The following is a 12082-nucleotide window of genomic DNA, read 5'->3' as shown; positions in this document are numbered from 1 at the left end:
ACACAATGAGACTCTAAAAAAGTCTCCAAAAAATAAAAAAATTAAAAATGTGAACAGTTGTATAAACAATTATAATCTATAACTTTGACTTTTATCTCAGTTGCATGGCTTATGTATGTAACTCTACAAAATGATGAGTCTGGAAGGCTTGAGCTTTTAAGAAAAAAAATTCATTAATTTTACTGAATCCACTTTAAATTTATAGAAATACCAAATTACTTATTGAAAAATCCCAGGCAGTGTAAAAAGGAATGTTCTGGGAAGTTGCTATTGCCGGTCTTACAGATGTATGTTTCCCAGGATTACTTTGTAGAGATTATTAGAATTTTAAAAATGAGAGTGGCCAGAAGTCTTCTACAGTCTCCTTAGAGAGTTCTGGAAGGGTTAGATGGTCTTATTTATTTATTTATTTATTATTTTTTTTTTAAAGAAGTTTATTTATTTAGTAATTTTTAAAAGAAGTGTATTTGTTAAAAGAAGTATAGAGCTGGCGTAAGAGAATAGATGACTTGTACCCCGAAATCTTCTGCTGTCTCACCTTGACTGCCCCAAACTTGGACTGTCTCAGCCTTGCCAGGGTTATAGAAGGGAGGTCACAGGGAGGGAAGCTGAAGCAGCCTTCCAGTGCCACGCTAACCCTGACTTCCAAATAAGGTTAAAGCACAGCTTCATGTTATACAGAGTCTGAAATGTCAGCCAACTTCACCAGCATGAGAAGTGCAATCAGGCAACATTATGCAGCAACATAAATATATCACTCAGTAAAATGGAAAACCATATAGCAACAACTGGTGTCAACATCAATTAACATGTTTAAACAGTGACAACAGTTTACTCTATGAGTGTGCATACTGAGGAAAGAAACGCCCTCCTCCTAGAGTCTAACTCATATCGATGGGCAGCTTACAAGTAAAGAGAGATACCTCTTCCTCCCATCTTTTCTCTATCCATTAACTTCATCCTCATTTGTGGCTTATCCTTCATTTTAAACTCCCATCTCTCCATTTATCATTGTATCCTTTGAGCATCAACCTCTCCTTCAGCAAATATTTTTTAAAAATCACCTAAAAGAAACAACAGTGATATGCCAATGTTTTCCATTACCTAATTTTTCCAACCTGTTACAAAATGCAACTAATAAAATCAAGAGTGAGTATCATTCCTTAAGGAGGTTAAAAATTCATGTTCATCCAACACCAAATTAAGGGGCAATTTTTGACAATGCTGCGGATACCCTTCTGTACATCACTTGTGAAATGGCACTCCTTGAAGGCCTGTATTTCATCAACTTGGCAAAACTTCATTTCAAGGTCATTTCCAAATGCCCTTCTTGTGCAGAGCAGCATGCATGGCACCAGGTCAATCCTTTAGTCATTGCTGGAGCAAGCTTTCTGTGGAGCAGCAGCCTGCTTCAAAGTCAGATGGGCATTTGAAAAGCATGCCAAGAAAACTTTAAGCTTTGAAATGCTGCAGAAGGAAAGGTCGCAATATCTTTTAATTGCTTTCTCTCCCCGCAGAAGGTTGCTTTTCATATTTTTATGCAAATATTACAGACCTACCCAGTGTGAAAAACAGGTTAAAAAATGTGGTAAGTGATTTTGTGCATATGTCTTCAATTGAGCCGAGTGTCGAGTGCCAAACTTCAACCAAGCTGATCATACTGCAGTTCTGTGTAAAAGCCCAAAGTGGTGGAATCTAGTTGCTATAGCTGCAAATTAAACAAATAAATGAGACACCATGGAATGCAGCAAAATATCTGCGGTCTGATTAGTTCATATTTGCCATATGTGTGAGTATGAGCGGTCAAATTCTGAGTTTAAGCAAAGATCTTTCGAATAGGTATAATGAAGGGGGGAATTCTTAACAATAAATAAGGAAGATTTGAATTCTCTGTCCAAGGATAAGTAACTTACATTTTATATTAGTTTTAAAGGAATTTCATTACTTTTTTTGTTAGGAGTACAAATTCAGTGTTGCTAAAAATATAAGATTTCTACCGGGGCAGTTTTCTTTGAAACTTTAGATTGAGATTGACACTAACTTGCTAGTTATTATACGGTAATAAGTTAAAATCTTTAGCTCTAGGGAGGCTTTACTTTTGTTTACATTAACTTTGTTTAATTTTATTTATTGGGCCTGCTGTGTGGCAGGTACTGTGCTCTGTACTTGTGAGGACAACCGCGTGAATCCCACAACACACTCTACGTTTCCTATGAGTAGAGCTCAGTAGAGAAATTGAAGAAGACCATTTGAACACAGAATTCCATTCTGACTAACCTCTTAAATCATTTACACCAAACTGTCTTCACAGAATAATAAAACCAGAGAAAACTCGAAAGGTTATCCGGTTCAGGCCCCTTTCAAATGTCTGCATTCAGTAGAAGTGCAACTTAAGGAAATGAAGTGGCTCTTTTTGGGTTAAACTGGTGTGGGAAAAAGAACAGAGTAAAAAAGACATATTAGTATGTACGTAGTGATGGCAGAGGGTAGGTATCAGAAGGAATGTCTACTAACAATGGTCTGTTTATCCCAGCACATGGAGATAGCAGCAATATCAGCAGCAGCACCTGGATATACAGGATCATTAGCTATATTACCAGAGCCAATGAATTAATGTACTTGATAAGGATGAAATGAGTTGCATAAAGGGGAAATGTTTCTACCAATCTGGGCTACTTATTACAGCAAGGTTTACACATATCTGAATTAGACCATTACCTGTAAGCTCAGTTCCTGCATATAGATACACAGATGGTAAAAACAATAGGAGAAAATCATCCTTGCTTGGATGAAAAGGAAAATAATAAAAAATGCCAGGAATGTTTATCAGTGACTTAATGAAATATGTTTGGTGAAATATAATGATAATTTAAATTCAGCAGCATCTCTAACTAGATGTTTACAAGGCTCCATGGAGAAAGGCCCCACGGCACACAGGTACAGAGAGGGCAGCTCTTGAGTGGTCCAGTCCAAGATTGGCTGCTCATAGGCTGTGAGCGCTTGGGCAAGTTATTAGGCTGGACACTTGGAGGCCATCAGATATAGCTGTGCCATTTGTTTGAAAGAAGAATATGGATCCTGAAAATTATAAATCAATCAGCTTGACAAGGGTGCTATAAGGTTCTACAATGAATCACTGAAAGGCTAGAATGTCTCACTGAAGGATGTAGAAAATTCAATGATCATAGGTACCGGCTTAGGTTCACTTAGAGAAAATAATTTTATTTCCTTTCCAGAAAGTGTTACTAGACTTGGAGAATAAGGAAATGTGTTAGAGGTTCGTTCACTCAACCATTCATTCATGCATTCCTTCAAAGAACATTTCTGAGACCTACTATGTGCCAAGCACTGAGCCAGATAATGGAATATGCAGAGGAGGCTAAGACCATCTGCCTGCCCCCAAAGGACACCAACTTCCAAAAAATGTAGCAACAAACTACCAATACAGCACAGCAGATGCTACAGGAGAGGTACCTGCTGTGTAAAGAGGGTCATAAATAAGGGATAGGCATGGGAGAAGCAATGCACGCATGAGCAAGTGATGTAATGGGAGAGGTGATGCATGTATGAGCACACTCGGATAAGAAGCAGAGTTCTGAATGGTAGAAAAGGGCTCTATACCCACTCAGTTCGGGAGCGCAGTGTGCAGGGGCTGTGACAGTGTGGCTGGAGTGCTGTGTTAGCCACAGGTTAAAGGGGACAGGGAGGATGCTGAGGACCTCCTGTACAAGCTGCACCTCAAGAAGAGGCATAAGTGGGCTCAGGGAAGTCAGCCAGCACCTCAGTATCCCTCAAGAACCAGGCAGTTTGGGGACTAATTCAGTAGATCAGATTCAGAATCAAAGGGTCATGAAAAATGTATGAGATTGAATTTTCTTTTCTTTTTTTCTTTCTTTTTTTTTTTTTTTTGAGACGGAGTCTCGCTCTGTTGCCAGGCTGGAGTGCAGTGGCACAATCTCGGCTCACTGCAACCTTCACCTCCTGGGTTCAAGCGATTCTCCTGCCTCAGCCTCCCGAGTAGCTGGGACTACAGGCATGTGCCACCATGCCCAGTGAATTTTTGTATTTTTAGTAGAGACAGGGTTTCACCATGTCAGCCAGGATCGTCTCGATCTTTTGACCTTGTGATCCGCCTGCCTCGGCCTCCCAAAGTGCTGGGACTACAGGCGTGAGCCATCGCACTTGGCTGAGATTGAATATTTTCCATTGGGGGTTGCCACACTCTTGTCCTGGCTTCTCTTTAGCTGACCGTCTTTCAACAAGACCCGAATAAAGAAGTATAAAGATAAGATGAGGATGGGAGGCCATCAACACATTCTTGCTATCTCCATGATCTGGAGAAAGGTAAACTTGGAAGTAACATGAAAAAAGGACTGGTGAAGAAAGAGGGCAGAGGCCAGGAGATGAGAGATGAGGCTGCTGCCTCAGTTCAGCTGAGAGATGACCAAATCTTAAACTAAAGCAGACATTGTGGACATGAGGAGGCTGGGGCCGATCTGGGAGCTATTTTGGAGGTGCAGCTGATAGGACCTGTCACCTAACTGTGGGGGATGTCATAGGAAGAGGAGCTTTGAGATGCATCTTGCCATTTTTGAGATGGTAACACAAGACAAATAAGATTTAAAGGAGGGGTTAGCTCAAGCCATCAGTATGGTTTACCTCAAGGTCCTTGTATCAGAGGCAGAATGTGATGCCCACAGGGTAGTTGGATTAGGAAGCACAGACCTGGGAAGGACGCATGTAGAGCAGAACCTGAAATCATGGGAGAGAGTGAAATCTTCGTGGAAAGAGAACATGAGGGGAACACAGAGGACTGGTTTTAAATCTTGCTGAATGGATGAAGGGACTGGAGAAATTTGGGTGGCAGAAAAGAAGATTCAGTTCCTTCTAAGAGTCTTTCCTGTAGCTGAAAGCCACCTGTGACTGTGGTTGGCTATTGAAGCTCCATCACTGGAGATGCTTAATCAGAGGCTGAAAGGTTATTAGCCAGGATACTGTCCAGGTGATTTAAGGTTCACATGGTAGATGAACCAGATGATCTTTAGAAACACAAGTTTAGGATTCTAGGATTCTGTGGTTCTATGATAGAAAATGCAGCCTCTTTCCACTTTACTTTCTTTGGCAGCAACACAGATGTGTGCTGAGGTTGGAGCTTCAATTAAGAGGGAACTGGAAAGGATACAGGTATGGACTTCCGCCAAGAAAACGGGTCTGTGGCTAATGAATGATCTGTCTGTGGCAGTGAAGAAGGAAGCCAGTTCCTAGAACACTACCTTCCTGCCTTCCACCACCCCCTCCCCTAAACATAAAGACCTAAGGGCAAATGAATGGAAAACATATGAATTAAGTTTATTTTGAAATATCTATAGATTTAAGTATTAGGGGAGAAAGCACTTGTGTAAACCACACTCTGGGTTTTGCTGACCTCAAATTATCTGAATATAACTTATAGACTTCTTGATGAACTAATACTATTGCTGAGCCGACTCATCATTTAAACAAAGAAACAAGGGCTGAGTGCAAGCCAAATAATAGTATTAGCCTTGAATTCTACACTAGCATGGCAAATTAGTTCTCCAAAGGGATTTGTGATGGCATGAAATTGCCTTAAAAAGCCATTGTCTGGCCGAGTGTGGTGGCTCACACCTGTAACCCCACCACTTTGGGAGGCTAAGTCGGGCAGATCATGAGGTCAGGAGATCGAGACCATCCTGGCCAACATGGTGAAACCCCCTCTTTACTAAAAATACAAAAATTAGCTGTGTGTGGTGGCGCATGCCTGTAATGCCAACTACTCGGGAGGCTGAGTCAGGGGAATCACTTGAACCGGGGAGTCAAAGGTTGCAGTGAGCCAAGATCATACCATTGCACTCCAGCCTGGTGACAGAGCGAGACTCCATCTCAAGAAAAAAAAAAAAAAAAAAAAAAAGAAAGAAAAAAAAAGCCATTGTCCGGTTATTTCCTTAGAGAGAGAGAATAACTAATGGCCAGATAAAACAATTAATATGTAGAAGAGCTTTTCAACAAATTTGAGCCAGGCTGACCTGTAGCTATGCATTGTTCTGGAATGTGTTCTTTGGACATCAGTCCAGGCCTTCTCAGGCGATAATGGCAATATAACATGCACAAAAAGACCCCGTCTGGGAACAGCAGGTCATGTGTGCAGGATTTTCCTGCACTGCACCTGAAATTGAAGAGTGAGGTTAAATACAAGTTAAAAAATAAGTAAATGCTTTGAGGTTGTACTCTCTGTCAACTATTATGAAGGGGAGGAGAGAATGAGTGAGAGAAAAAGAGAACAAGAGAAAACATGGACATAAATTGATAAGGATGATTCATTCACGCAACAAATATTGATTGTCCATTTTATACAGGCATTGTTGTAGGTATTTGGGATAAATCAGCAACTGAAATAAAGACCCCTACCCTATGTAAATTCCATTCTAGCAAGGGAAGATAGACAATAAACCATAAATAAAACATATAAGCGGCCGGGCGCGGTGGCTCAAGCCTGTAATCCCAGCACTTTGGGAGGCCGAGACGGGCGGATCACGAGGTCAGGAGATCGAGACCATCCTGGCTAACACGGTGAAACCCCGTCTCTACTAAAAATACAAAAAACTAGCCGGGCGAGGTGGCGGGCGCCTGTAGTCCCAGCTACTCGGGAGGCTGAGGCAGGAGAATGGCGTAAACCCGGGAGGCAGAGCTTGCAGTGAGCTGAGATCCGGCCACTGCACTCCAGCCCGGGCTACAGAGCAAGACTCCGTCTCAAAAAAAAAAAAAAAAAATAAAAAATAAAACATATAAGCAAAACCACATTCTATATCAAGGATGATTAGTGCCATGGGAAGGGGGAGCAGGTTAGGGGATTTCAGTGAGTGGGGAGTATGGGGTTAGCTGTAGTTTCTAATTGACTGCTCAAGGTAGGCATTACTGAAAAGGTGAGGAGGAGGGTAGAGGAGTGAGCTAAGCAAATCTCTGAGGACACAGTCCAAGAAGAGAAGGGTACCTAGGGTGTTCAAGGAACCATAAGGAGGCTAGCTTGATCCATTAACATCTATTGATTTATCAAATGGTTATTGAGTACCTATAACACACCAAGCACTATACCAGGCACTAAAGAGAAAAAAGGCCAGGTGCAGTGGCTTATGCCTGTAATCTCAGCACTTCGGGAGGCTGAGGCAGGAGGATTGCTTGAGGCCAGAAATTTGAGATCAGCCTGGGCAACACAGTGAGAACTTGGTTCTACAAAAATTTTAAAATTTAAAAATTAGCCATGCACGGTGGGGTGTGCCTGTAGTTCGAGCTACTCAGGAGGCTGGGTTAGGAGGATCCCTTGAGACTAAGAGTTCGAGGTTAAAGTGAGCTATGACTGCACCATTGCACTTCAGCCTGGGCTGTGCAACAAAGTGAGACTCTGCCTTTAAAAAGAAAAAAAAAAAAAAAAAGAGAGAGAGAGAGAGAGAGCAAGAGAAAGAGAGAAAAAAATTAATCCCTAAACCTTAAGTAGCCATGGAGAAGGTAGGGTATAAAGAAGTGTATGATTTGACTCTGCCATTCTGCCTTCTTTATTCTAGAACATTTTTAACCCTCTTTTTCCTCTCGTCTCCCCCTTTCCCAACTCCTTACCCTGTCTTCCTCTTTTCTATGGCCATCTCACATCTTCTCATTCATGACACTATCCTTCTTTCTTTCCTCTATTCCTCTATCTTTCTTCATTCTCCATCCTGGCCTCTGCCTGTCTCCCCTTTCTCCCTCTAGTTTTCCTTGGCTTTTTACCTCACAAGGTAGTTCACAATTTATTCAAACAGCAGCTTAAAAATTATACATTTTTTCCAGTTCATAATATTCTGGTTAAAGTAACAAAAAATGTCATTGGCAATAGCTAAAAGTAAATGCCTTGAAATTTATTACTGATCTGAACAAACAGAATAATCAAATCTTCACATTAAAATTTAAATCTGCAAAATCTAACATGGGAGGACTGGACTTGTTAGAACTAATGATCACAGATGAAAATTCACAATGGAAGAAGCTATCATCATCCATAAAATTTGGTAAGAAGAAAGCTTACATATGGGAATAGCATGAAGCAGTTCTGAAAGCATCTGACTCATTGTTGATGTAACTCTCCTTGTTCCTGGTTTTTGGGGGTCTTATTTGTTTTCTTTGGGAGGTCCATTTGAGAGTCCTAGGGAGAGGTTCCTAAGAAATGTCTGACCTCTGTTCCAGTTTCTTACTTTCATTTTTGAAAATTTCCAGAATCTTAGTTACTTTAGAATACTTTAGAATGGAAATTGGAAAAGGCCAGTTTTTTTTTCATATAAAATATTTAAGATATTCTTTCAACTAATAGCTTATTTTCATGAAATATCTAACATCAGTGTGGCACAGACTCCATGAGTAATGAAATGTACAATCTGTGTATCCCAGAGCTGGAAAGTTACCATAAGTCATGCTATCTACCAAAAGAATAACATCAAATCTGAGTTCCTGCAAAACCAATGATCATCCAAGTGGCATTTAATGCCTTCTCTTCTGGGAAAGACAGATGCACAAAATCTGTAGTAATTACCAAATGTCAAAATAATATTGAAGAGAATAAATCATTGCCTAAATTAAGGTTCTCTATCAGTTACATATAACAAGAACAACTGATAAATCAAGCGTGAAGAGGGGTGGAGTTTATTATTTTTTTCTCCTCATAAATCACACGGGAAATGAACAACTCCTGCTGTGATTATAAGAATATCAAGATCTTGTCTGCTTAAAGATCTTTGGTAATAATAATAATATTCTAACCCTATTCAGTGCTTTGCATTCTGAAAGCACTTTATAAACATGAATTAGTTCTTCAGTAAGCCGAGGCACTATGTGATTGTTGGTATTTCCTGTTAGAGCATCACTGAAGCTCAGCAATCTTTCTAGAGTTTAAATATTTATTTATTTATTGCTTTCAGTATATATTTACTTCACATGACAATGCATTAAAATCATAATAAGCAGAAGAGAAAGGTTCATGGTTCTATTTTTGCAATGAGGAAACAGGCCAGAATAACAATAGGGCTTCTCCTTGTCAAACTGTAAACGGCCCTTTGGGGACTACGCTGTTGGCTTGTGGAGCTGTTTTCCTACTTGCCTTCTTCCATCTCAAATATGCCATTTCCAGCCTGTAAAACTGCATCTGTTTTGTGTTTTCCTCAACCTGCAGCCCCACAATATCTATCAGGGTGATTTGCAGATCATAGGTTTATAATACATGTTTGTTAGATTGAATTATATCAAAGTCCAGGTCTACATGTTGCAGGCCAAGCAGAACTCTGTCTCCTACAACTGTCCATGGCCACCTGCATTACAGTTTGGAAATTCTGATTCATTTGCTGACATCACTTGTGCTTTTCTTTCATCTGATCATCAGTGGACTGAGGACAGAAAGATGGTGGAAGGACAGAAATGTAAATATGACATTCTTCCAAGTTTCAAAAGCACATGCATAAACATTCTTTTAATCATCAACATTTATTGAATGCCTAATGTTTGTCATGTGCTGCAAGTTGCTGAGAATATAAAGTTAAATAGGCTACAAAGAGAGAACGATTTTTGATTTTAGATATTAAGCCGGCTCCATTTAAATGTGCCATATTGTATATGCTTATATTTTTAATTACAATAAATTAAAACAATAATTCTCTCTTTTGATATTTTCATAGAGCCTGGAGATAACTTAGTATTTATACAACAAGATTGCATTACTTTTCTAATTCACTGATTTACTCATTTCTTCTCCTCTTCAAATAAATTCTAAGATTGGTTGCCGAGAAAAAAAAAGAGTAGACAATAGAAAGGAAGGGATATGCCACTCTCCTTTCATTATAATCATGTCTAACTTCTAAAACTTTAGTGTAAAACAAAAATGAAAGCCCTGTGGGTTTCAGATCCTGTAAGCTTTCTTATGCCTGTTTTCTGACTAATTTTGTGCTGGGCAGTTGAATGCTGCAAATTCAAGACCGAGTTGATGACGTGTTCTGAAATGGTGTCATGATATACTTAACTATATCTCAGTTCTGTGGTTCTGGGCTCTAGATTCCTAGAAACTATGTTGAGACTCTTCAAATAATGAATGTGATTCTGCACATAAGAAGAGTGTGCATTCTTTCTTGGAATTCTTTTAATTATAAAGATCTCAACAGGCAATGACTGCATACTGTAAATGTTTAAAACTTCATATTTTCCCAATCCCTCAACATCCTCCATCAACAGGTTATGAGCACTCCAACCAGATGACCAGGTGCACCAGTGTGATAATGCTGGAACTTGTCACAAGTTCCCCATTAGCCCTCTCCTGACATTGACCTAGTGACATTCAAAAGCACCAGTGCAATCCCCTCACACCTTTTGTTTGTGTACTCTACTCTAGCCCCCAATAAAGCCACTTACCCATGGGTTTTCTCTCTCCCCTCCCCATCTACCTGGTTGAGCCCACTCCCCAGAGCTCCTACATGGACCCTATGTGGTGGGGATTGCCATGCCTCTTGTCTCTAACTCCTGTGAGTATATATAACAGATCCTTTAATTTCTTATGTCTCTCCCAATGTGATTTCTGTGGCCATAATGGAGTGATCATTACAAACTCCAACAAAGAGACCTACTCCCCTATTTATATCACAGGCAGCCAGGCCTACAGCATCATAATCATTTGTAGAAATAGAGAAAAGTTACAGCAGATATCATCAAGATGGCTGACTAGAGGTATCCAGCATTCACCTCCTCCAGTCACATGTTGAACAGAGAGTCTAGGGGAGAACACTGGAATTCAGCAAAGAAGTGACAAAGCCCCTCTGGGGCATGGAGACTTGGGACAGTAGCACAGAGAGGGAAGCAAAGCACTTGGCTAGGATCGGCTCAGAGCCCAGAGACCTCAGGCACAGGAAAAAGGTAAGGTGAAGATCCCCAGCAGTCCACATTTCCACCCTGGCTGCCTGTAGTCCTAACAAGAGGAGAGCCCCCAGCTCACAGGACCTGAGTCCAGTATAGGGAGTTACCTGGAAACCATGTGACTGCATTGTTCCCTAGAGGAAATCAAGCTGAGCCCCAAGCCCGCAGGACACAGGCTGCCACAGAACATCATCATGTTGAGAGTACAGCCACCACCAGTGTGCATCCTGCCCTGGGGCCCCAAAACCCCTAAATCTCCTCATCTTTGGGGTCCCTCGGACATCCCATCACATCCACCCAGAGGGATGCAGAGTCATGATAGCAGCTGTGCAGCCAAGACCCCAGCATCTGAGCACACACGATATTCTACACCCCAGAAAACAGGCAGTCCACTACGGTGGGAAGGCTGCCCATGGAAAAGAGGGAGGCAGTGCATGCACTCCTCAGAATCCAAGAGCTGCCTGCCTGAAGCCTGCTGTTGCTGCCACCAGCAACCCCAACCTCTGCAGTAGCAGAGTAGGTGCCCCTCCCATAGGACTGTGGATCCGCCTGACCAGGCCCACCACTGATGGCAACCTGCTCCCTCCAGAGCAAAACTGCTGCACACCCACACATGCCCTCCAAGGGCCAAAGAACCAGCCTGGCCAAGATATGTCACCACTGGAGACCCCACCCCCTCCAACAAAGTGGAGACCCCACCCCCTCCAACAAAGTGGTTTTGTACTCAAGTGCATCCCTCAGGGACCCAAGGACTAGCTGTCCAGGGCTGCTACCATCACCAATGACCCTGCCCCCTCCAGTGATGAAGTCACCTAGGCCCACTGCTGTCAGAGAACCTGCCCACTCCAGTGGTAGAGCTGCCATACACCCATGCTTCCTAACGCCAGAGCCCCCAAACTGATCTGCCTGGTGTCCCTGTTCCCAGCAAAGCCATGCAATAGCCTTTACAAACAACCACAGCATAGGCCACTGAGGTACTCACAGACACCAATGATGCTGATTATAGCTGAAGAAATCATACGGAGACTACATTACTGCCCCCATACTGAATCAAAGCCAAAGCACCCTATCCAACTGTATATTTATGATACATATGCATATACAGAAAAACATTTTTCCCTATGAAAGCTACTCCATAAAATCAGAA

General features: G+C 41.5%; 1 protein-coding gene across 21 annotated transcripts in view; it reads right to left on the bottom strand.

Annotated features, from left to right (window-relative positions):
* AIG1 (androgen induced 1) overlaps nt 1–12082 on the bottom strand; it is a 326962-nt gene that overhangs the window by 192256 nt on the left and 122624 nt on the right. Inside the window, exon 6 of one of the 21 annotated variants that reach the window (XM_065543493.1) lies at nt 8939–9422. The exons of the other annotated variants lie outside the window; for them this stretch is intronic. Coding sequence (XP_065399565.1) covers nt 9387–9422 — 36 coding nt within the window. The 3' untranslated portion in view covers nt 8939–9386. Of the gene's footprint in view, nt 1–8938; nt 9423–12082 lie in introns of those variants that run through there. 21 annotated transcript variants of the gene reach the window in all.

This window comes from Macaca fascicularis, chromosome 4, assembly GCF_037993035.2.
Source record: "Macaca fascicularis isolate 582-1 chromosome 4, T2T-MFA8v1.1".
Taxonomy (NCBI): domain Eukaryota; kingdom Metazoa; phylum Chordata; class Mammalia; order Primates; family Cercopithecidae; genus Macaca; species Macaca fascicularis.
This window is presented reverse-complemented; position numbering and strand designations above follow the sequence as displayed.